The following is a 25,496-nucleotide window of genomic DNA, read 5'->3' as shown; positions in this document are numbered from 1 at the left end:
TTTCATGTCAGGTGAATGTTTTATTTCTGGAGAAAGAGAGGATGCATCTCAAGACCGGTGTCCTGGTTTCAGCTGGGACAGAGTTAATTTTCTTCCTAGTAGCTGGTATAGTGCTGTGTTTTGGATTTACTATGAGAATAATCTTGATAACACACTGATGTTTCAGTTGTTGCTAAGTAGCGTTTACACTGGCCAAGGACTTTTCAGCTTCCCGTGCTCTGCCAGGTGCACAAGAAGCTGGGAGGGGGCACAGCCAGGACAGCTGACACCAACTGGCCAAAGGGCTATTCCGTACCATATGGCATCATGCTCAGTACAGAAACTTGGGGAGCTGGCCAGGGGGCAGCGATCGCTGCTCAGGGACTGGCTGGGCATTGGTCAGTGGGTGGTGAGCAGTTGCATCACTTGGAGGTTTTTTTGTTTTGTTTTTTCCCTGGGTTTTGTTCCTCTCTCTCTCTCTCATTATTTTCCTTTTCATTATAATCTAGTAGCAGTAGTAGTAGTAATAGTAGTAGTAGTACCAGTAGTAGTATTATATTTTATTTCAATTATTAAACTGTCCTTATCTCAGCCCACGAGTTTTCTTAGTTGTGCTTTTCAGATTCTCTCCCCCATCCCACTGGGAAAGGGGAGGGTGAGCGAGCGGCTGTGTGGTGCCAGCCACATTTCACGCAGGAAAGTTCTGAATAAGGGTGAAATGGTATCATGAATAGGCAAAAATCGTTAGAATAATTTGTGCATATTATAGTGCAGTGTTTCTCTAGCCCAGCTAACTGCTTTTTGCCACGTGCCTCTGCTCTGTTTTTGCATGAGAGGTATTATGCAAAATATTGTGTTGCAGCCATCTCACAATAATAGCATGGAGTGCAGGACAGGCTGCTAAACTTGCCCATGCAGCAGAATAAACTTCTTACGCAGAGTTAGCTCTCTGCTATCACAGCTTGACTGTTGCCAGTACCCAAAATAATTCATTTAAAGCTAGCTCTGGCATCTTTATGCTACACTGTGTCCTAGTGGGCTTTTACATTTTCCTGTTCTTAGGATTTAAGCTGAAGATACCAGCAGAGAACATTTGCAGTTTGTCAGGTGTAACTGACCATCCTGGAAACCTGAGATTTAAAGGTATATTAGCTCCTTGGCCTTGCTTATTTGTGTTCAAGCTGTGCATTTATCCACCCATGAGCCAGCTATGCTGGAGGTACCAAGATATTTAATACTCAAAATACTTAAGCGTTGCCTGCTTTTTGCACAGTGAGTGCATAAGCACAGGAGTGACACACAGCAACATTAGCATGGGGTGGTATATGTGCCAAGAACCCGATTTTACACCAGCATTTATTAGTTTTGAATATATGTTATGAGAAGTTCTCTTTGCACCTCTATCCACAAATGAGTTCTTCAGTGTTTTTATATGACTGTATCTAGAAGGTGTCTCCTGGACTTAGTCATAGTCATATCTTATCACAATGAATATAAGAAAAATAATTTTAGAATTAAAGCAGGCAATGTTTATTAGCTAATTTCTGTCTCATATAAGTATTTATATATCTTATGTAACTTACCCAAAATGTGTAAAACAAAAGCAATACTCAAAACCATGCCATTTTCTGTGTTAGGTCAGCCAACACAGGAAGATTTTCTTAATATCAGAATTGTAGCTAAATAAGCATCCCAACACAGATTCTAATTCAGAAAAGCACATAACCACATGTTTAATCTTAAGCATTTGCATTAGTACTTTCTCAGATCAAGACTTGCTAAATCTGCCTGCCTCATATAAGGGGTTGAGCTGAGGACATTTTTTCCCTCTTGGGATTGGCCTATGAACTGGAAAGAAAAATTAACTGCATGAATTAAAGTGGCACTAATAGCTTTATATGAGAAAGAGGTTTTTTTAATGAAAGGGGAGCATGGATAGTCACGTCTGCTTTTGGAGACTGTTTTTGTTGTCTGATGTAACTATCTTGTCTGCTTTGCGTTGGCCTGTAAATGGATCATGCCAAAAATAGGGGTAAGCAATCTGTAGGATCTTTTATTCTCTTTAAATATCTACTTTAACACAAAAAAAAAAATCTGCTTTTTAGTATGTGTATTTTCAAAAGCCTGATTCTATTCTCATCTGCTTCAAAAACTAGGCCAACAATGGGCACTTTGAATATCCCTGGCCTTACTGCTGGACAGTGTTTAAGCATATTTTTTCCAGTTACCTGAAAATAAGTGTATTTTGGGATATCAATTTTAAAGGTAACTATGCTGAAAGCAATTTTAGTTTTCACCATAAAAATAGGAGGTAATGACTGTATACACTTCTCAAAGTATTTGCACTATATGCAATGTGAATAGGTTGCACCCGTTCACTGGGGGTTTTTTACTAATTTTTTTAGTAATACTTTACAAACATAGGAAAAAAAAAAAAGGAATAACTTTATATATAGCTCTGGAATATTGTCATGTAGCAGGTGCGTATTCCGTGAAGGAAAAGACTCTATCAGGTCATTCTATAAATACCTTCAGTCCTGAAAGAAAGAAAGAAAGAACAAATGTAAAAAAGTTAGAAGAAACTAAAAAGCTGCTTTAGAATAGAAGCCCTTAAGCATCCTTAACTGTAGCTGTTGCTACGAGCTACAGCTAAAGCTGCAGAGGGTAGAGGTAGACTCAATGTGCACGGGAGATTAGTCTAAAACAGAACCCCGGATATGGCTACCTCAAAAGCCACAAGAAGGGCAAAATATTGAAACCTAAAGATTTCTCGGTTCAGTGAAAATTTGAAAGAAATATGTCTTTTTTCAGTTCAATACCACAGAACATGGCCATTTTAAAATGCTAAGTCCAAACGAACTTTTCATCTCAAGGCTATTGTTGTTTTGCAGGTGCTAATTTATTGTAACATCGTAATAAATTACTGAATGCTCAAGAGAAGGTTATAGATTACTCCCTGTCAGTGTGTTTCATCCTTCTTGTAAAGTCCAGGATGTTAGATCCTCTAAATTTTTGAAAATTTTTCTGTTTCATATTCCTGCTACTCTTTGTATCTGAGTTTCTAGTTTCAGTCATAACCTGTGTTGAAATGAATAAAAAATGTTACTGTTTCCCTTAATTTTACCTTTTTCAGAAGAGAATTACTAATAAGGATGTGCTTTTTGATCCTTCTCATAGTGAAGGATTGATTTTTAAAAATTATGTAAATAGCTAGTTCATCAAAATTGACTGAACTAAAACCTATGATTTTCTAAATAGACATTAGCTCAGAAATAAGTTATCAATTTTGCATACAATGAAAACATCATTTAGTATTTTAAAATAGACTTTTTGACCTTCTTTGATTGTAAAATGTAAAACTGTAGTGCACAAATACGAATAGGAAAACTGGGTTTTCACCAGAAAATGAATTCATTTCCTGATAAATAAAATATCTGTATTCTGAGTTTTGCTGTTTTCCAGTGAAACAACATTAAAAATTTAAAAAACCACACTGCTTTCATGAGGCAAAAAGAATGTTTAGCTGGAAGGTCAGCATCCATTTAAAGTGGAAAATCTTTGATTGTAATAGATCCTCACTTTTTAAACTACTGCATGAGAGCGATACACATTTGAAGAATTATCTTCTTCCTAACCTATAGTGCCTGGTGCCTCAGAGGCTGTTAGTAGGAGGATTTGAAGCACTGATCTATAGGTAGGTCTTCTACCTCCTGCTTCTTTCCTAGAGCATTTTATTTTGCCCACGTATTCCTTCCAACTCTCATCGTTCTGTCTCCTTCACTGAAGTCCATTCTTGCTCTTGCATTGCCTCAAAACAGCTTAGGAACGCCTGGCCCTGCCAAGGAAGGAGAATATGGATGAAGTTGTCAGAAGGTCATTGCCTCTCAGCAGCTTTTTTCTGCAAGAAGACCATCTTTCACTGCTGCCTTCTTACTTCATCAACATTCGAATATGCTGCAGTTTCTCCAAAGCCAACGCCAGGTTATTTGGGCATAGGTAGTACTGTCAAACTTAGCTCTTTCTCTGTCTGAGTTTTATGACCCAAAGTATCGTTTTAAGGTTTGTGGTGTTCTAGGGTTAATGCAGCTCTGACCAGCAATTATATCCTTACAGCCAGTCTTTTCCATTGCTGATCATTTTAGGCAAACGTGGGGGCATGGGGCAGAGGGGGAATTCTCACCTAGTATCCATTCTTGTTCAAAGATACATTTAAGTGAGACATTTTATACAATGATGCAGTGATTGACACTGTACCTAAAGCAGGGGCAAATCACTATAGAACTTCTGCTATCAGGGCAGGGAAGAATATATGGAATGAAATGAGGCTTCAGTAACACTTAAAAGAACAATGCATTTGTAAGAAAAAATCTTTAAATATACCAACTATGCAAACTTTATAATAAATTTGTAGTATTATAGCAAACATCAGTTTTTAAATGTCATGAAGCAGGTTCAGGAATTGAGATTCCTTCTTTGTGGCTAGGGATTGCTTTTCATCTCACAGGAGAGGAAATAATCAAGTATGGTTTTTCATTTTTATTTTGTCAAGTTTCTGGTTATCCTGTCATGCATAATGCATTTCATTCTTAGCTTCTAAAACTAAATTGGCATAATTAAAGATTTTCAATTAGTGAATATTGTTTCTGATTGTGTCAGGATTTTCTAGGGCTGCTTTTAAAAAAATTTCACTAGTTTGGAAAAAAATACACATTTTTTTGAATTAAATAGTATTCTGTGAAACAGTTTGAAATTTCATGATGGTCACAAGGCTTTATAGGAGATAAACACAGTATAGTGTATGTGCATGCTTTCAGATTGCAGGCATAAAGAAATGGGAAAAAATTTAGAAAGTTAATCTAAAGTGAAGAATCTATCGGAGAAGTTCAGATTCCTGAGTCTGTCAATAACTCCATGCAGAAGTTATAAAATGAAAAATTAGAAAGTCTTTCTCATGACTCACATAAAGTTAGGAATGTCTGGCAAAGAGACCATATCTGCTGGAGACAGATGAGACGAAGAAAACTGTGACCAATCTTGCTCCTATTGAATTTAAGAAATAAATTTTGGCTATGGGATGCATCTGGCTGCCTTTCATGCCAACAGAAATTAGCCATTGATAGCCAGGGGAATGAAATGGGGCCTGTAGACACAGTTTGTTTTGACTATTTTCTATTCAGTAATTTTTAATGAAGCAACTAAATTAGGCATAACTTGCTACAGCTCTAATGAATATATTGCAAATTATTAAAATGATAAAACTATGTGGCCTTAAATATTGTCTTAGAAGATTTGTCATCCAAAGAGCCTTAGGAAAGGTGCTAATGACAGTGAGTATTCTGAAAAGCAATTTCTCATTGTTTAGTTTGCAGTGAAAATATATTAGCAATGAGTTTTTTTTCTATAAAATATTTGTTTACATTTTGAAGTAAAACAACTTATTTATTGTATTTTAACTCTTTTCGCCTGGCTTTTTCTAAACTTTTCCTCTGAAGCACTAATCTGAAATGAGAAATCCCATTAAAGGCTCTTTGAAACCTAGGATAACATACCATCTTACAAGAATGGTGGGCTGAATTGTACCATTCAGTTTGTTTAATCACTGAAGATATGTGTTCAGTTTTTAAATATACTATGAAGTCCTGTATGACCCCAGATCATGTGGCTTTCCTGTATGTTGTTTACCTGCTTAAACATATAACAATTTCAAGCAGTCATACATTTTGGAATAAAGTATTTATAATTTGCCTGGTGCTCACTGAAGTCCACATATGTTTATTATATGTATCATTTTATTGCCACCATTACTAGTGCTTAGCAGACAATATCTCATCCTAAGTATTAGAATAAATTGCAAATTTAACCACTTGCTCCAGCTAATGAAGTAGTTAGCTCAGACATCATTATACATAGACTATATTGGACCAAGACAGACAAATAAACTAAAGGTCCACAAGGACTTCTGAAAATAGGTAAATAAAAATTGCCACTCCATACAGTAGAGGGAAAAGTAAATGAAATTCAGGGCCCAAATTATTTGGGTTTTGTAGACTAAAAAAAAAGCTTGTAAACAAAATCAAAATCAAATTAAGAGAGAACAGTGGCATTTCAGTTTCTTCTCCATTGTCAAAAGCACCATGTAAAGTCCAAATAAAGGTGCACCAGTACTTAGTGCAATAGTGTAAGGTATTCTGAATGCACTGCTTAGCAAGAAGATAGCTTGTTATTTACCTATCAAAGTTTTGACTGATGTTAAGATGCAGCTTTACAACAATTAAATCTAGAAAATCATATTGGCACAGACAAGAACAACAAGACTCAAAACATCAAAAAAGAGTCATTGCCTCCTCTTCAAATTCACCTAGGTTTTGTTCCTGCTGCTAGGTGATTCAGGAGAAAAACAAGTGTCTTTGTTGTAATACACCACGTAGATGGAATCTCTGCTCTTTCTCCCAGTTGCTTTTCTAAAGCCACAAGCACTAGCCAGGAGCTAATTAATCCTTCACCCAAATTCCAAATTAGATATTAGGTAAATTATACCCATTAGAAAGATGAGATGAAGACCCCATGCTTTCTAACTTGCTTTGCAAAGTGATGTGTGAGAGTTGTTTTATTGCAACTACCTCAGAAACTTTTGAGCGTGATGAACAAGTTGCAGAGATGGCTGATGGGAAAATCCACAAAAGAGAGTCCTAGAGACAAACCTGTCTGCCGCCAACCACATCTGCTGAAATCTCAATTGTAAAGAAAATATGCCACTGTTAATTCCTGGTCTTGTGAAGTGAAAAGATGGATAGCCTGTAACTGATATTGGAAGATACACTGATGTAAGTGGAGTAAAAAATAAGCAATTAGTAAGAGTTTGTGAACGGGATCCTAAGAAAATGCCCTAAATAAGTATTAACAACTTCTCATGCAGTATATAAATTGCATAAATACAATGGTCAAGCATATAAAACCCAACTAATATCTTAGGAATTCAGCATGAATTTTTTATTTTGAACTGACTCTATCTTCACCACAATGAGTGCAGTTAAAATTCACCACGATCAGGTAAATCTAAACATTTTCAATATTGGCAGAGCTGATTCTTCATGTCTTTCTCAGTTTCAGTTCAAACAGGTGTTTTGAAAGAGGCTAATTACAGAACTGCTTCCCATAAGCCTGTCACCTTGTTCCCCAGGAGTAAAGCTTTGCCAGTTTGCACCAAGAGTGGAAACTTCACTTTGTCTCTTTCTTATATTGATTCTTAACTTTTTCAGAGCAAAAGACATCATACCTATGATGTGTTGCATAACAGACCTAATAGAACTTCATCTGATAATTAATGTAGGAAAGAATAAATCTGCTTTGTCAGGTCTATACTTAACTTAAAAGTATCTCTCTTTGAAATATATCCCATTTTGATTTATGAGGTCGATATGAATAATTTTGTATGGATATGCTTCAGTTAAATCCGAGTTTTCCTTTTTCGTTTTAGGCTTGGAGTTAGGAACTGTGATCCTTGGTACCAGGGTCGTGTTTCTAAGACGACCCACTGTGATGCCTTGAGGTTGGGTTCCATGATTTACCATACAGAAAAAAAAATAACATCGAGAAGATCCCGCAGTAATTTTTTTTTCATGGGCAAAACATCAGTTAATTCAGAGGGGGAGTTACAAGTCGGGAAAAATCCTGCTGCCCGCGGAACAAACCCGCTTCTGCAGAGCCGTCTGCTAGTCTCATGCAGGGAAAACAAACTGCTTTCGATGTCCAGATTCGCTCTTTAATGAGAAAATGACTCACCGCCAAACTTTCCCATTCTTGTCGGAAAATGCAGTTCCCGGTGACAATCACAGAGGGGTGAGCGCTTTAATCTTCCTCCTCAGAGACACGCCCTCCCCCCCCCAAAAAAAAAATTAAGGCACACGAGGGGATTTTCTGCGCCTGTTACCTTTCTCCGCAAGCTCCAGAGCTCTGCAGACAAGGCTCGTTTCTGCACCACCACGCCCAGCCTCGGCTGCCGGGCAGGACCCGCCAGCAGCCAGGCGCTCCCAAGAGGAGCAAAAGTTGCCGGGAAGAGCCGGCGCGGAGCCCCGCGAAGCCGCGCGCCCCCTGCGCGGCCGGGGCCGGGGCCGGGGCCGGGGCCGGTGCCGGGGCCGGGACCGGGGCGGTGGCGGCGGGCGGTGCCGCCCGCGGCCGCGGTGCCGGGCGGGCGGCGGCGATTGGCGGCGGCGCTGACAGCGGGCGGGGCCGTGCCGGCGGCGCCGCCCGCCCCCGCTATAAGCCTCTTTGCCGCTTTCTGCCTGGGTCTCAGTCCCGCTCCGCGCGTCCCTGTGGCTGCGCAGTGGAAATCCGCACCGGGGAGCTGCTGAGGGGCGCCGGTGTCATGTGAAAGCGCACATGCTCTGCCATCCACGCCGCGCCCCCCCTCCTCTTCCTCCGCGGCTTTTCCTGTTTTTTCTAACGTAACTCCTGTCCTTCCCCTTCCCCTGCTTCGCCACTAGCCACCCGCCGCCGCTCCGCGGCCCAGGCGACCCCGCAGGGGCTCCGCGGCGGGCGGGCGGGCGGGCGCGGGGCGGCCGCCAGGGAGGAGCGCGCCCGGCGGAGGGCAGCCGGCGGAGCCGCGGCCCGCGGAGCCGCCTCGGAGGTATGGTTTTCCCGGCGGAGCGGAGCTGCGGCGGCTGCCGCCTCCGCGGGTGCTGAGACGGGATTTTTGTGGTGCGGTTCCCGGGCTCCCAGCTTCATGACTGCGCGGAGCGGGGAGCCAACACCATGCGAGGTAAGCGGGCCGGGGGGCGGCTCTCTTTCTGGGAAAACTGCTGGGGAAGGGGCCGGGGAGGAGGTTTCGTGCCGGCGGAGAGGGTCCGGGGGAGAAAGTTGATGGGTCGCGCCCGCCCGCCGGCGTGGCTGCTCGCGGCGTGTTCCCCGCACCCGCGGGGGGCCGAGGGCCAGCCCGAAGCGTCCTCCGCGGCAGGAGGGTGGGGGACACCCCCGACGTACCTGTGCGAGACAGCCCGGCGTCGCCCTGGGCCGCAGCGGGCAGGGTGGGAGGGAAGGGGCAAGTGGTTGGCGGTGACTGTGTCGTGAAGTCCCCACCCGCAACTGTCCACGGGGCGCTCTCGCCCTCGGCAGGTGGCCCGTACCGCAGGACCCGCCTGCCTCTTGGTCCCGGGTCGCTGCCAGCGCGGGGAGGGGCTCTCCCTTCCCTCCCCAAAAGTTGTTCTCGGGACTCTTTCGCTGGCTTCGCCCTGTTCCCTAGCCAGCATGTCGCCTGGGGGGGGGCCTTCCCCGGAGGTTGCTAATGGGGCGGGAAGGGTTGCGCTGCCCGGGACCCTGCTCGCCGTGGCCACAGCTCTCTTCCGCGGCCCCCCGAGCCGGTGCCCCCTGCGCAGCCCTGTCTTGGAGGGCAGCCAGAGCCTCCCCCAGGGCTTGCAGCCCCACCTGGTGAGGGTGCCCCAGGAGAGCACAGAGCATCCCCACCGACGGGACACCCCCAGCCATGGAGAGCTGCCGGGCTGCTTGTCTTGAGGGTGCCGCTGGGGCCGGAGAGAGGCTGCGTGCTGTGGCTGGCATGCCAGACACCTACGTGGGTGCTCAGGGGTGCGGGAGACCTGGGAACGCGTTGTTTCCGCGTGTCCCAGGGCCATACTTCGCTGGGCTCCTTTCCCGGGCCAGGCGAGCACCGGTACCGGGACGAGAACAGCCCCGGGCGCCCGCGGGGGTTGCGCACCTCCTCCGCCCCCCGTGTTCCACACTCCCCTTTATCTCCCAGTTCTTCAAGCCGCTTGCTTGTCTCACCCCACGGCGTGGTAAAGAGGCAAAAAGTAGTCTTTCCCGGGGTATAGGGACGGAGGGGAAGGGCTTACGAGGAGCGGAACACGCTCGGGCTTGACAGCGACATGGCGTGCAGATTTCTTGGGTCTCCGGTTTGTTTTAATGAATGGGGACGCACACGCTAGAAACAACTTTTAGCTAGGATTTCCTCTTGTGCGATATCAGCTCCTGTAGCTGCGTGCGTTAACAAATCACGCGTGTCATTGTCTTTAAAGGAATTGTAACTTTGACATTTGCGCAGAGAAACGAAAAAACCCTCTTTCCCCCTGCGTTCTTAGAAGATAGGGTGTTCGCTTTGGGGCATCGGGCAAGAAATTGCTAAACAGTGTTTGTCTTCTATAAGAGCAACAGGAAACGGAGGGACAACTCTTAATTCTGTAAAGCGGCCCCTGTTGCAGCTCTGCTTCCCCCCCTCCTGAGAGCCTCCAGTGCGAGCAGAGCCGATCAGTGGCTCGGGGGTTATTTTCGAAATGTGCCTGTCTGTGCCCGCTGGGCAGGAGCCCGGTCTCCCCTTTTCCGGGCAGTTTGTCCACCCGAGACACAGCCGCCCACGCTTCTCCTCCCCCGCCTCGGGGCGGCCTGTGCTGCCGCGGAGCGCAGGAGCCCCCTTTGGCAAGAGCGAAGTGCGATGTCGTCCCTCTCCTCTGACCCCTTCCTTTAAAACAAGGTCCAGGGCGGCCGAGCGGTCCTGGGCAGGGAGAGGGTGGCAAATCTCCCCGCACACCTGGCGGCATCGCCTGCTCCGCAGCCGCCTCTGCCTCCCCTTAGCTGTACTGTCTGCTACTGCCCGTGAAGAGTGCTGCTCTGCCCCTGGACTGCAAGTTTATATTTGCATTGTATTTAGGCTTGCTCAATAGGGAATTTACGGGTGGGGGGGAAAGGGGCTGGGATGGAGGGAGGAGAAAAACAGCAAACAGGCAACTTTCATCCTTGTGCAAAACTCATGTGCAAGAAGTTACCAAACTGATGCTTTACATCAGGTGTACATCGAGACAAGAGCAGCGCTTGACACCCCTTCAAATGAACAAGATCATTGTATGCTAATAGAGCATCTGTCCATTGCATTTGTGTCTTTCCTAATAAAGGAAATAAATATATATCACAATTAACAAATTGTGAGCTTCCACGAGTTAATGCTTTTAGACAGCTGTAAGCCTTCTTGTAAAGGTATACTTGTTTTCAACTATGTTATATTCACTGTTGGGTTTGAAGGAAGAAGCTCTCTCTCTTGAACATCTGAGCTCTTCCCCCAAACTTTCCCAGCTGAGCTGTGATCCTTCCAAGCTTCAGCTGATGCACTCAGCCCAGCACGCCTGGGATGTGCAGGGGTTGCTGTGGTCACTTACCTGCTCCACATTGGAGATAAAGGCCAAAGAGCTTCTGAAAATATCCAGCCTGTGTTACTGCCTGCTGCATCCCAAAGCACTGGGCAGTCACAGGGGCTGTCAGTCATCCTATCCCGTGGAAGCACAGCTATCTTTGGGGCACACCTCAGCTGTTGTGCCACTACATTATAGTCTTTGGTCATGTCCTATCCAAAATCATAATTCCCTGTACTTCAAATCTTGGTTTAAATCCCTCTGAGGATACATAGCCATGCTGACTTAGAGCGGAACAATATTCTGGTACAGGAGGCTGAGCACTTGTGCTTTTGGTGCTGTCATTGTCATGGTAGGTCCAGGTATTTCCCTCTGAACTGGGAATGGAAGTTTTGGAAGTCAATGGCTTTTATACCTATATTTTATAGAGGCAAACGTAGGTATAAAAGAATGATGTTTACAATGAGCGTTCATCACAGCCTTCCTTCCTTCCACCTGTCCCACTCCTGCCAACATCCTGTGAGGGGGTTAAGAACACAGAAGGTGTACTTAAGTATATTTTTTAGAAAAAGAGGACTGAAAATGCACTAAAATTATTGTGCTGCTTAACTAAAAAGAAAATAAAACTTACAGGTTTTTTATATTGTAATTTATTTTTTGTTAAACTGATCTGTAAAGTTTAAAGCTGTTACAAGTTAGTGAATTCTGTATATAATGTAGGTGATATGCAAACATAAAAAAATTACCAAGTGGCAAAAAAACAATGTCAAATTTTACTCTGGGCATGTGCTACCTGTACACACACAAAAGCCAAGTTTGTGATCACCGTTATTTGAGTTGTGAAACTGACATTAAAGCAGTCATACAGAGTACCCCTTTTACTGAAAAAGTATTATTTAAGCTTTCAGTTGGGAATCTTACTAAAAAGCTCTATCTCTTATGTTTTAAAGAAAAGGAGCTCCACAAAACCCTGAAGCCAAGGTATTTGAACTAGTTTTTCTGTGTACTTTTCTCTTGTTGGTGTCAGGACCGAGCAGCGATACATATTACATAATGTTACATAGTTAATCTGTTTTCTTAGCATCACTGAAATATTTGTAAGCAATTAAGAAAGTGTGAATCAAACAAATCCTATCTGCAGTATTGCTGAGAGAGCTTATTAAGTAACATATACAAATAGTCTGGATAACTGAGAAAGTTCTCCTTAATTTAATAGATGAGTGCAGGGAATCTTTATACGCTCATTAAAGCAAAGGAAACTTCATCCAGGAAAAATAAATATGACTACATTTGGAATATGTGACATTAATATCCTAAAATATGTCAATGAACACATTGACTATTTAAAACAAAGGTGGTAAGAGAGAAGCAATACTGATTTTGACAGACTTAGGACCCTATCCCACCACAGCAAAACCTATTTGTTATCACAGCGTGGTGCATCCAGCTACTACTACCTGAATAATATTATTTGACTTCATTGAGACTCCTTGATATATGGTGGAACACGAGTTTCTGGTGTTAGGCCTTTGCAGGTCAAACCTTAACAAATGTCAATAAATGTTTAGAAAATCACGAGTCAGTAATAAACTATTACTGTGTTACATAATAAAAATTACAAATGTGTACAGTTAGTATAGAGTGACATCTCTCTAGAATGAACAAAAATCAAACCTGAAGCGTGAGACCCTATTTTGTACCTCTGCAATACTTTTACTTTGAATTGCACTGTATTTACAGTCCAAACGGTATCTTGCATTTTCTTTATTTGTTGTATTATGCCATAGTGTTGGGGGTGGGACAGGAGTACATAACCGAAGTTCATCAATAGAACACTATCTGGTTTAATATCATTAGAATTATTACCATAGAAAAGATTTTTTTTTCCTGTGTTTTTTTTTTTTTAAACGAGAAATTGTTTTTCATGGATAGAACTCTGATGATCTGTAATACGACAGTTAATTTAAAAACTACAAAAATATAATTTGCGTTAGCTGGAAACAATTTCTCTTTTGTGGTACGGAAAATGTCCGACATCCACTATTGGCCTTTTGCAAATACAGTGACAAGCAATAACTTGGTATGATTTACCTATTTGACAATACAGTCATGATTGCAAGTAGAAATAACTTCATTTGTGTTTTGTGATTAAAAACTATATTTTCCCCCAAAATGTTAATACACCAGGAGAAAAAAATATATGTTCTGAGTAAACTGGAAGTCAGAATTCCTGTTTAAAATGTACTTTTGCTAACTAGCGGAAAGTCTTTAGGGTGCTGTCATGGGTACTGCTATACCTGATATTGACATCTGCCTATTAAGAAATGTATGGATGAAGTATACCTTCAACAGTACTGTGTGTTATTAAACAGTTCCAGGAACTAGGATCTGCCATAGTATGGACACTGGTTACCTGAAACAGGAAAACAAAATCAAAGGAGTGAAAGATTCCCAAGCTATCCAAGAAGTCATTTTTCTTCCTCTCAAGCATGCAATGAATTCACAGAAATCAAGGTCTGTGCTATGAAATTGAAGAATGTATGCTTTGTAGCTGAAGACAAAAGAAGCACACAGGAGTAAATATTGATTGAACTAATCGTCAGATGAATAGAAATGCGCTTTACCAGTGCACCAGTATAATGGGTTATGTTAACTAGCCCTTTCGTAGTCCATATGCTGCCCTTTCAACCCACGACCCTATCTATTGAGCTCTTAATGAGGGAAACCACAGGTGTTACAACGGCATTTATGGTAAATCGGGCTAAAAATAATAGTTGTATAAACAACCACTTGTAGTTACATAGGACAAAAGGGGAATTATTAAAAATAAAAAAATAAAAGAAACTTTGAGCAGTACTACACAATCATGAGGTAACAGTAGTGCGTTAGTGGTTACGGGCTGTTTTACACTTCTAAGATGCTGTCCTCGATCACTTGCTGTTAAGCTTAGTAATAAACCTGTTAAATCAACTTCAACCAAAGCGTAAATTTTAAGAAACCTGATACATTTGAATTTAAAATCAGTTTCTTTAAAGAGCAATTTTAACAGCTTTGAGCATTTAGCACAGTTGGGGCTTTCCATAATGACTTTCATAGACAAACTATAGATGTCAAAATGTTGTTCTTTGTGCTTCATGTTTATAAAGTTCAATGTTGTTGTTCCTTCCGATTCTGTACGCAGTATGGGCAAAGTCTGCAGTGCAGCTTTGAGAATAAGACATCGCACAGTGTCACTGGGGGTGGCAGACAGAAGGTGCTTTTTGGATTGTGCCGTTTTCCTGTTTGTTTCTAATATTGCTTTCATGAGCATATTAAAAACTCTCATGTATGCAGAGGATTGAGAATAGAATACAGCTGTGGTCCTTGTTTGACTGAACAACACTTACTGACTTGAGTGGTCCTATTGATGAGACATTTGGCCCTCTGTATTTTTGCTGTCTTGGAACTATTTTTTATAAAGCAGAAATGCTCGCGCTTAACTTTGCCAGACACATTCTGCTGGAAATTTATGCAAACAGAATGACAGCTGTTTCTGCCTCTGCTACAAGTATATAGGCTAATTTAGTTTGACATAAATGTTGTTATTATGCTGTTAATGATGAATTAGTTTGATGAATTGTCAATTACAATGCATCTACACAATTTTTAAGGAAGATCAACGCTTTTATTGCTGCACAAAAATGCAATAAATTTTAAAAATCATATGTTTATCTGGATTTGGATCATGGACATTTAAAACCACATACTCATTAAAGAGTAAACGTCAAGTAATTATGCTTGCTTGACAGACAAACTCATTTTGAAAGAGTTTTCCTGTTACTATGGGCCTTGTTTATGCAAGTAGTTCAGTTAGATTTGATGGGACTACTCACATAAATAAGGCAAACTGAATTTGAGGCTGTTTGTTCTGTGTCCCTTTGAAACCCAGTGACTTGGGATTGTAAGCAACATGGATGATTATAAAGGCTTACAGGGAATCAACATCGTAAGAAACATGCCATGTTAAAAAATCTTCTTGCCCTGAAATTTCAATAAAATCACTTTCCACTCCTAACTGCCTACTAGTCTTTGGTGCCCTAATATAGCTGTTGGCTTGGCTGGAAATTCATATTTGCTGGAAAGAGATGTTGGTAAATATGCTACTTGTTTTCTCAGCTAATGCTGACGTATGAAAAGTATTCAAAAACATTGTTCTTCTGCCAATTATCAATAAATTACTTTGTTTAATTGTTATGCTTATGCTGATTGCTGCGTTGCTGCTGGTAAATAGTGGCCAAATCAATCTTTAAGAAGATTAAGAAAATACATACATTTGTAATATATTTAGGCATGACTATGCTACAAAGGGTAATAAACATTTTAGCATGGCTAAAAAAAGCAGTATAACTTCAAGAGTAATTTTGATTATTATTATAAAGTCAGTCTTTAAAACATTCTGTCTGTGTATAGATGTTCTTGAGGTGGTCTGACAGTTAACTGATTCCTTTTAGTTATCCATGGTCACTTAGAAGGTTTCCTGAACACAACAAACACCTTTCACACCAAAATTATTCTTTTTAAGATTCTTATTTCTGCTTCATTAATCCACGGTAGCCATAAGTGACTTTATCCTTCAGAGTAACATTTCCGAACAAGACATGCATTGCCATTGCATTTAATTTTTTCACTCTCTGAAGCAATCCTTTAGACTAAAAATGTCTTTACTCTTACAAGTAATATGCATTATAAGGTTTTTTTGAGTGAAGGTGTTCATGGGGGGAAAAAAGCTAGATCAAAAGAAGACAAAGAAGAAGAAGTTGTTAAATTGCGGTTCAGTCTACTGTCAAAATAATGAGCTGTCAAGAGGGTAGCATATTATGTTTTGGAGCAGGTTGTTGTTGGTTTCGGATGAAATTATGGTTCTCCTAAAATAAACTTCAAGTGTAAAAAGTGAAGACAAGGCTGTTTATAAATAAGTAACTCTTGCATTACCATTCCCACTACAACAGGAGGTAAAGTGTGATAGGCTTTATGCAATTCAATAATTTCAAGAAGTTAGATTATTTAGCATGCATTACGCATTGAACGCTTACACTTGTTTGAAAGATATTTGGAAAGTGTAGACCCAGTCCTGGAGTTGATGGCATGTTTCTGTTCGTTAGCTAGCATAGTGAAAACTGTGGAGCAAACCATTTTCCAAAAGATTTATTGGAAATGAGAATCTTTTCTGGAGGAGGACAGCTTAGTCAATTTACTATATGTGAACTGTATAAAACTGAGTTTAAGAAAATTAAGGACAAAATTTTCATTAAAAATGTTGTTTAGAGACATTCATGTGTGTTGTCTTGTTTCCTTCTTGAAAAATATGCCTGATTTTACTAGGTGGTTATAAACTGCTGTCAGTTAACTTTTTGATTTAAAAGCCTGCCACAGGAGTGCTTTTTGGAAAACCTAACACTACACTGCTAACACATTTTTCCTTGATCGCTTGTACACATCAACAGTGCAGCAACGATTTTGCTTCTCAAAACAAAATGGAAAAATGAAAGTTAATGTTATATTTCAGGTTCTGACTAAGTAGCAAAACAGGTGCTCTATTGTTTCGTTTCATATTTGTCTGTCTGGAAGAAGAATGAAGCAGCAAACTGGCTATGAAAAGCATTGCTTACTTCAATGCGCATTGTTTGGGGGATTTTGTACAATATTTGTACAATGAACTGTATTTAGTATTTAATTGGAATGAACTGAAAGAAAGGAGAGACCATGCACAGGAGCTGAGGCCAGATATTCAAATGCAGTGGGAGCACAAATATGAACAAATGCAGCACAGTCTAGTGGCACAGAGAAGTAATGGCACTAGAGAAGAAATGTATTAATAGGGCACAGTGCCATTTGCTGATTTCATCTTTGTGAAGAAAAGAAACTTTTATTTTGAAGAAAGTTCCACTGATGACCAAGCAGAGATTATTTTAGTTTCTTTAGGAATTTGTATTAAAACTGTCATTGTTTTCTTTCAGTGCATTTGTGAAAATATTACAAGTATTTATTATTACTGGTATCTGTCAGCAAGCCAGACTTCTCCTTTTAATGGTACAAGCCATTCTCTCTATACCAATACATATGGAAATGGAAATGTGATACAAGAAATATCAGCTTAACTGTTTTTTTAGAGTATGGACCTATTATATATATATATATATATCATATGATAGATAGTGTGTAAGCAGTAGTGCACCAGTAATCTTTATTACCTGTGCCAACTAGAATAGTGGAAGATTTGCATTTAAAATTAATGTTGCTTTATATTGGAAAAAATAAAAACTAATAGCAACACTTTTACTAAATTCTCTCATTCAAAAATCTATTCTAAATAATCCAAATTTGTATCTAAAATTACAGGTATTAAATAGTATGAACTACAGCCACATGTAGATAAAACAGTTTTCATTTATTTGAATGGGATGCACTTTATTGAGGAATCACAGTTGTTAATAGATACTAGTTTCCTCTTAGCCATAACCAATTTTGGAAAATTCAGATTCTATTAATCTCTCAAATGCTTAAGTAGGAATTAGGAGGAAGATTAAAACAACAATGTCAATAGAGGCAAAGTACAGTTGATTAACACCCATTGAGAATAACTCAAACTACAAATCGTTTCATAGCTTAAAGAATGTCAATATCATGTTCCACTACAATTTGCAGAGCAGTTCTACATGCTTATGAAAGTAAATTCCTTATTCCGAACTGGTCAAGAATAAAGGCATTATGAGTATTGTAGCAGCTGTTGCAATATTAAAGATGAAACTGCAAAAGTATCTGGAAACTACCATAATTTAGCCATAATTTAATTCATAATTAATTATTTTTTAAAAAGAAAGAAAAAAATTGCAGAAAACTTTGCATGCAATATCCACTCTGCAATTTGAGGAGCAATAATTATCACACAAAGATTTCTGGAGAAACTGTTCATATGTGTCAGTATTTCAAGCAAATGTATGTTACAGCATATTACATCAACTGAGTGAAATCTGTCTGCAGAGCTGTGGTTGATCCAAGCTGTATCTTCAACTTTGAAACAGAATTCCCTATAGACTTGTCCGGAATGTTTTACTGTAAAACTAATGGTACAATATAGCTCATCGGTTGTTTACAGTCTACTGACTTTCAGAAGATGGGAGAGCTAAATAATACTATCACTTCGAGTTCAGCGGATAAGTGCGGAGAGAATTTGCACTGTCTTAATTCAGGTCCCTATGCAGAAGTTGCTTCTTCACTTATCATTGATTTGAGTTTGCCAAAATTCCAATATTTATTTTTGTAAAAGACCATTTATCAAGATATGTTCTAAATCAGCAATTGCTACAAACTCTAGTGGGAGTGCCATGAAGAACAGGACACTAAATAAGACCTTTTGCAGCAAGCCATTTTCAGGCTTCAACAGAATTTCAGAGAAAAAGATTGTGCCAGCTGCATCATAAAACTGAAGAGAAATGTAAGCTTGTAACAGGGAGTTTAAGCAGGTGCAAGAGAAAACGGGGAGGGAAAAAGGATGGTGAATTTGGATAAACAACATTATCTATTTGGATAAATAGAAAGGGTGCTGTTTTGAGAGAGTGATGTGGAAGAAGTAGGTGGAAATGTAAAGGAAAAGAACAGAATATAAAAAGGAAGTGAGGAGATGGAAGGTTTTTTTGATGTGAACAGTCCTGTACTACAAAGTGCTGGACTTTTCAGTTTCCACTCGTTGCAGGCAGAGTTAGCTACAGTGGGCATGCTCTGTTAGAAATGAGAAAGAAAGAGAGAAATGGAAGAAATAGAAAAAAGGAGTGAAATAAAGAAAAGAATGAATGTACAATATGAGTGTATTCATTGTGCCACTTTCTATTACTTGGTGTTCCATGTAGATTTGTTGTAACGGGACTTCAAACTATTTGGTATTCAGCTAAACACTGACATTAGACATCCGCTCCCATTCATTTCACTATGTATATACAGAGCTCTGCTACTCAGGAGTGCTGCAAGTTGGAACATCACATATACAGTTATGTAAGCTGTCTGTACAAGCTTGGCATTCACTGCACTTCAGCCAAGTTAGTCATTTGCAAAATTAAAATGTCATTTGCAAAATACGTCCAAGCCTGATCTTTTTAAACTCTGAATCAAATCAAATTGGGTTTTTTTTCTATCTTTCTGTTATTTTTCTGTCCCTCATTCTTTCTCTATGTTTTTTTTCAGTCACTTTTGTTAAAAAGCAGCACACTCAAAAAAGTCCTTGACACTAAACTTCATTCACTTGTTAGAAAATGTGTAATTGGTTCATTAGACCATGCATCATACATGCCTATGTATTACAGAAAGATGTTTTGTTCTTTTCACCCTTTTGTTCCTTCTGGTTTATCTTTGTTTGGGATATGCTGTAGGGAAGAAATAAACAGTTTGTTAAATCTTGGCCTGGCTATATCTCCATCATGTACCTCTATTACATTTGTATGCCTGTAGCCTTGGAGATAGAAGAGGTGCTTGAGAGATGAATCTCTGCTTCCCTAGTACTGCTTGGTTGCCAGCACCTGCTCTTTCTCTTGCCTGGCAAAATAATTTGCCTGTATCTTTGGATTTTATTTTTTTTTAAACTATCTATTATGTAGAGTTCACCTAATTTATGTAATGGTCTTTTGGAGACAGTGGAAATGTGTAGCAATGAAGAGATAATGTCCTATCTGATTGCAGCAAAACATTTTTTTGTAAGATAGAAATAATACCTTTAGATCTTTTCTCCATGCTCAGAAGATAAAGAGAAACAAAGAATGCTCTTATGATGCTCTCCATTTCTTCAAGACCAGAGTGATTTTTAAGTATATACCCTTGACTAACTTTTCCTTCTGTAGCAGCCGCACAGAGCTTATTACAAAACCAAACAAATGCAGAACTCTCCATAAGCAAAAAGAAAAAGGAAATCTGAATTTTTGGAAAACTACTCTGGTAGCGTAGGAGGTTCATTTACATGAATTCTCTGCTTTCCCACCTCCCCCCTGTAGTTTTCTGTAAGTCCTAAGCATAAAACAGGCAGAGAGCCAAGCTGTCATCCGTTAACATCTATTTCATTCTTTCTCAGGATCAGTTGTGCTAGAGGAGGGTAGACGTCTCAGAGAAAAGTCTTTATGCTATTACTGAAATGTTTAGGAATGCATCAGATTTTGACCCAGTGTTAACCTGCATTATCTTTTGGGCAGAAATGAGCAGCAGGATAAAATAATTTCAGGCAGACAAATGCTATTAAATGCATATTGTGATTTTTCATAATCTCCAAAATAGCATTTTTGATATATGCTTCACTGTGGAACAAGTCAAAGGATGAACTTTCAGTTTACTGTGAAGAATAATATAAATTGTTTAGGAATTATTTTTCATTTAAGGAATAAGGCTATTTTTGTGAAACTACTGATCGCTCTCTAGAGGCTGACTATTATGGTATTTTAAGCAGTACTAAACCATTAATATTTTACTTACTGCTCAGGAAGGTAACTAAAAAGGTTTCATATTTTAGATGTATGTATATATATATTTTGTATTTCCTGACAGAATAGGTGATATTTTGATACATTTATGCATAGAATGGTTGAAAAATTCCTTAAAAATTAAATAATATTATTTTCCCATCATGTGAGTTTAAAAAACCATCTATTTCCAATAGGAGATGTATTCACATCCAAGCATACAAACTTACCTTACCTATCTATGTATTTTTGTAGTTTATAATGAAGAGGGAAAAGAGAAAATAATTTGCCATTCTCCAATCCTGTTTGGGTATCAGGTTTTGCTCTTAGAGCTAACCAGTCGTACTGATGTATGTTTATTGGGTTTGGTTTTTATTGCAGTTGCATATTACCTTTTAGAATTTTTTGGGCTGTATTAGTTTAAATCCCCACCTCCACTGGTTGTCAGTTACTTGTTGCTTCTTGGTAATCTTGGTAAGTTTCATATTCTCGTAGTCTTTATGGTTCTTCATTTTGTGAGCTGCTTCTGTCACAAGTATACTTTTACTGGCAGACTCGATAGATGGCGGCCATTGAATAGGTGCTAAGGATGAACCTGGGATATGATCCTTCCACACTGTTCATCACACTCATTAGAAAGGCGGGTTGAAGAAGAGTTTGTAATTGTCCATATCAGACTAATCTATAGTTACACACACTGATTAATGCTTTCTGAGTGACATTTATCAACTATTCATGTACAAGAAAGCGAAAAAAAGTATATTTAAGTTACGTCTTTTATTTACTTTCTTCTTCTGCATGACTATTTCTACCTATGTGAGAGATAATAGTTCCCCTTCTGTTGAAGATACAGTCAGCATCTTTATACAGTAAGGAAAAGAAGCAGAAAGCTTTTGTGCAATGCAATTTTGTCAAATCAGTTAAATTAGAACTTTCCTAGGGGTTTGGCTGTCTAGTGCCTTCACATGTGATGTATTCTTTACTTGAAAAAGGTGCCAGATTGATGGCTCCCCTGTACCCTGCAGAGATTTAGGACCTGTTCCTGAAGAGCTTTTTGGCATGCAAATAGTTGCATGGGTGAGGTGACTGATGTGCAAAAGTCCTTGCCAGGCTGATCTTGTTAGGTGCAGACCTAACAGAGGTCCCGGGAGCCGAACTGCCCACAGCACTAGGGCTCTCTCCCACGCCATTTCCCTATTGTGCCTCAACACTGACCTTGAAAGACCCTTTTCCCGTGGCCGTTATAACCTTGGCCTTGCTGCTGACAGTGCCAACAGGGGTGCCAATTAGTGCTATGTGGTGGGTTTTGTTTTTCCTTTTTTATGAACAAAGTCCATTGAGGCCTGGATTGAGACCACCAGTTTACTTCACACAGGCCACCATGTACCATGGCATTTTTATTTTGCTCAGTCACTACCGACCTGGTGTTGAACCTTCATCTGTAATCTGTATACAGTCTCTGTGTCTGTCATTAATTTGAAATCGTTTCACTTGGTGGGAGAAGATGTTTGCTTCTGAAGTAAGATATGTTAATAAAGCATAGTATTATGTAAAAAATATGTAAAATACCTCAAGTTGCTTCTTGCAGTTAGATGCTGAATTTGAGTCTGCTTTTACAAAGTTCACAAATTTTATCAAAATTCTGAAGAATTGACCAGGCATACAAAAAGGGCACAGCAGGAATGACAGGAGCATTAGAATTTTATATCAAATAAAGAGAATCCCATGTGTTACAATAAGCTTTGCAATCTAATATACAAACACGAGAGTCTCTATTCTGTTATGGGCTTCTCGTAAGTGATCTTAGGACATTTCTAGTTACTAGGGCCTCTCTGTCAAAAATATTTAAGCATATTCAGACATATTCCAGACTTTCAGAGATAGAAAATTGAGCTGAAAAATAGAGCCATTCTTAAGCATTGCAGGGAGCCCAGGATTAAATCAGTTGTTCTGAAACATTATTCTGTATTTTTCTGTCTGTCAGCACAAAAGTTATTTTACAGGAATCTTCATTTCTTTTTTTGTATATACATGAACAAGGTTTTCTCAATGTCCAATGGAAGTGGTAATCACTAGCCTGCATTTAAATCTGTAATGCCAAATTCCAAGTAACATGCATATATATGTGGGTGTATACTAGACTTGTCAGCTGAATAAAACATGCTTGATTTTGTGTTTTTGCAGTATTTTTAATATTTTGAACTTTTAAAATATTTCATTCTTTTGTTTCCATAACTGAGCAGGAAATACATTGTACAGTTCAGGTTTTGGTTGGTTTTTGGTTTTTTTTTCCTTTTCTCTCCCAATGAAAGCTGTGATTCTTCATAGTGAGACATATTATAAGTGTGTCTGCAACTTTAAACCCTGTGGTGATGAAGCTAAAGTTGAGGAAATATTAGAATTTGGTTATTAGCAACAGTAGACGGGAAACCACAGGGAGAGCAGAACTGACTTGTTATTAGTCATAATAAGGCTGCAGATTAGACTGTGAATATATCCTCTTAAAATAGCTGTCCTGATGCTGAAAAGAGTAAGTATTCTTATTTATTTTGAATGTATATAACCATGAAGAGGCTGTAGAAGGAATCATGTAAATGTTGGAACAGCGTAGCAAGTTATGCCAAAAAAGATTTTTATTCCAGTTCAGTAAACTCAGCTGGCTACATTTCTGAGAAAGAGAGAAGGCTATAAGGAGGAGGGGCGAGTGTATGAGTGAGTGTGAGTGATTTTGTGAAGCGAGGTAAAGAAATCTGTGTAAAGATGAGAGAATTGGGGGAGGGAGACACTTTAGCCTCTCCTTTAAGTACATCTCCCTCCTGAGTACATTTACTTCCATCACAATGGGCTAGAAGAGATCTTTGTTTAGTGGTGCGGTGCCCCTGAGACCTAATTTAGCTTTTATAGCAAATTCAAAAAGAGACAGAGTGAGCAAGAGAGACCAGAACAAAGATACGAGTTTGCACCGCGAATATTGATACTTGTGGGTTGCTTCTGTAAATCCTTTAAAAGAAATTCTCCTAGAAATGCTGACTTGGACTTTCTGCTAAAGGAGGGCTGAACTTTAGAGATGCACACTGTTTCATTATTCGGCTGTGATAATGAGATAGTTTAAAAGTGTGTTGTAGGGCAGCAGTGGCTTTGTTACTTTTAAATAACAAGTAGAAAGCCGTTAAAGTCAAGCAGAAATGCATCAAAAATTAATTTTGCTCTTGAAAATGAATTTTTTTATTAAGTCATACCATTAGAAGCATATATTGGACCTAGTTCTGTGAACATTACAAAAACATTCTCAGGAGTCTCAAAACTTAATGTATGACATTTCTTACTCCTGTGTTCAAGTGACTGCTCTTTGTTTGAGAGTTTGGAATGGTTTTGCTTTCTTCTAGCCCCCTGGATTTAGGGCCACCATGGTGTTTTGAGATAACTTTTTCCTGTAATTTACAAGTCTGTATTTTCATCATGAATTGAGTTGTATTGTGTGTTCCTCTAACCCCAGGAATCTTACTCAGTAGGACCCATTTCCATAGAGTCTTGACATCAGAGCTCTGCTTTGCCACACTACAGATGTGCCTTGTGAGTATCACTATTTTAAAAGTACAACAAGAAACAAATTCAGATGCAGAGGAAATTTGCTTTGGAGTAATGTACTATTCTGTTATCAACATAGAAATGTTGCTTTGATGTCTGGAGTTATGGACAGCTGCAGAAATATATTTTTGGTTAAAATGAGATGGGATTAAATGGATCACACATTAGTTGATTTAACTTGAGGTTTTGTCAGTACTTTTATGGCTGATCCAGTTGTCCTGCAGGTTCATATTTTACTTGAACATTTCCTTCAAAGACTATTTGATAAATAAAACATAGGCTTGTCAACAACATGTGGAAAGCTGATTTAAGCCAGCTCAAAAGTATGCATTTAAAAGTGGATGCTTTTAAGGAAGTCATATTTATACTTTATTTATCATCTAATTTTGACTGGCTTCCTGTTCCTTCTCTGAAGAGCACTCGCTAGTAAACATCCTACTTCCACAAACTTGTGCCCACAGAGGCAATCGGTAGTTTATGTCACATCACCTCGCTGAAACTTGTTGCTGTTGTTGCTAGGCAGCCCGATTTGCACCAGCCAATAGCATAGGATAATTCGCCTCAGCAGCAGATTTTAATTAAAGGTCTGGACATATAGCTGGTTTCTTCAGCTGGTCAGCTCTAGCAGTGAAAGGAAAGGCTTCAAGAGCTGTGCTGCTCAACAGCTTGATTCCTTAAGGTTTTCTGTAATACATTCAGGCTGGGTATCTTAGAAAAATACTTAAACAAATAATTGAGCTGTTTCTGTTTTCTCTTGTATAAACCAATCTGGATGGGAAGCTAGTGTTTGCAGTGATCTTTGTTTCCTTCATTTTCCAAATAGATTTTATCCCATCTGTGGTGTGTTGTGGAGAAAAACAACTGAACATGAACGAAAAGAAAATCCCCTTTTAATCTACAGTGTGATTAGGAATCCCTCAAAAACATCCTGTGCCAATGTTCTCTTCTGCCAAAGAAGGAAGCATACAAGAAATTTTCAGAAACATTTTGGAATCTGCATGGAAATATTACATCTTAAGCAAAAAGATCTGAGATTAAGCAAGAAGCTTTGGGATCCACATATTACCTTGCCGTTTTAAAAAAGGCTATTTTGGTATGCTGATGAGTTAGCTGGGAACTCAAAAAATTTGGGAAAAGGAAATGTTTTGAGGACTATGTCTTGGTGTGTTGACTCATGGCTGGAGAAATGGAAGTGGCAAAAGCAGATTTGGGGATGGTGTCATTTTTTAAAATTTAAGTTAATTCTGCTAATGTGGTTTAAAGCAGAGATTGAAGAAGCATTTTTGTAGGCATATGGCTATCTTCCCTCACGAAAATGTAA

General features: G+C 39.6%; 1 protein-coding gene and 1 long non-coding RNA gene across 2 annotated transcripts in view; one reads left to right on the top strand and one right to left on the bottom strand.

The window, feature by feature from the left end:
• Positions 1-1,877: 1,877 nt before the first annotated feature.
• Positions 1,878-8,079, bottom strand: LOC140651309 (uncharacterized). The gene is made up of 3 exons (XR_012042342.1): positions 7,910-8,079; positions 3,687-3,814; positions 1,878-2,516 (listed from the first exon to the last, which is right to left on the bottom strand). It is a non-coding gene; the product is annotated as an uncharacterized lncRNA (long non-coding RNA).
• Positions 8,080-8,580: 501 nt separating this feature from the next.
• Positions 8,581-25,496, top strand: part of RORB (RAR related orphan receptor B) — a 136,526-nt gene continuing 119,610 nt past the window's right edge. Inside the window, exon 1 of the mRNA XM_072859243.1 lies at positions 8,581-8,737. Within this exon, the coding sequence (XP_072715344.1) occupies positions 8,731-8,737 (7 nt within the window). The 5' untranslated portion in view covers positions 8,581-8,730. The remainder of the gene's footprint in view (positions 8,738-25,496) is intronic.

This window comes from Ciconia boyciana, chromosome 4 (assembly GCF_034638445.1).
Source record: "Ciconia boyciana chromosome 4, ASM3463844v1, whole genome shotgun sequence".
Lineage (NCBI taxonomy): Eukaryota > Metazoa > Chordata > Aves > Ciconiiformes > Ciconiidae > Ciconia > Ciconia boyciana.
Note: the sequence above shows the minus strand (reverse complement) of the source record. Positions and strands in the feature narration are given on the sequence as shown.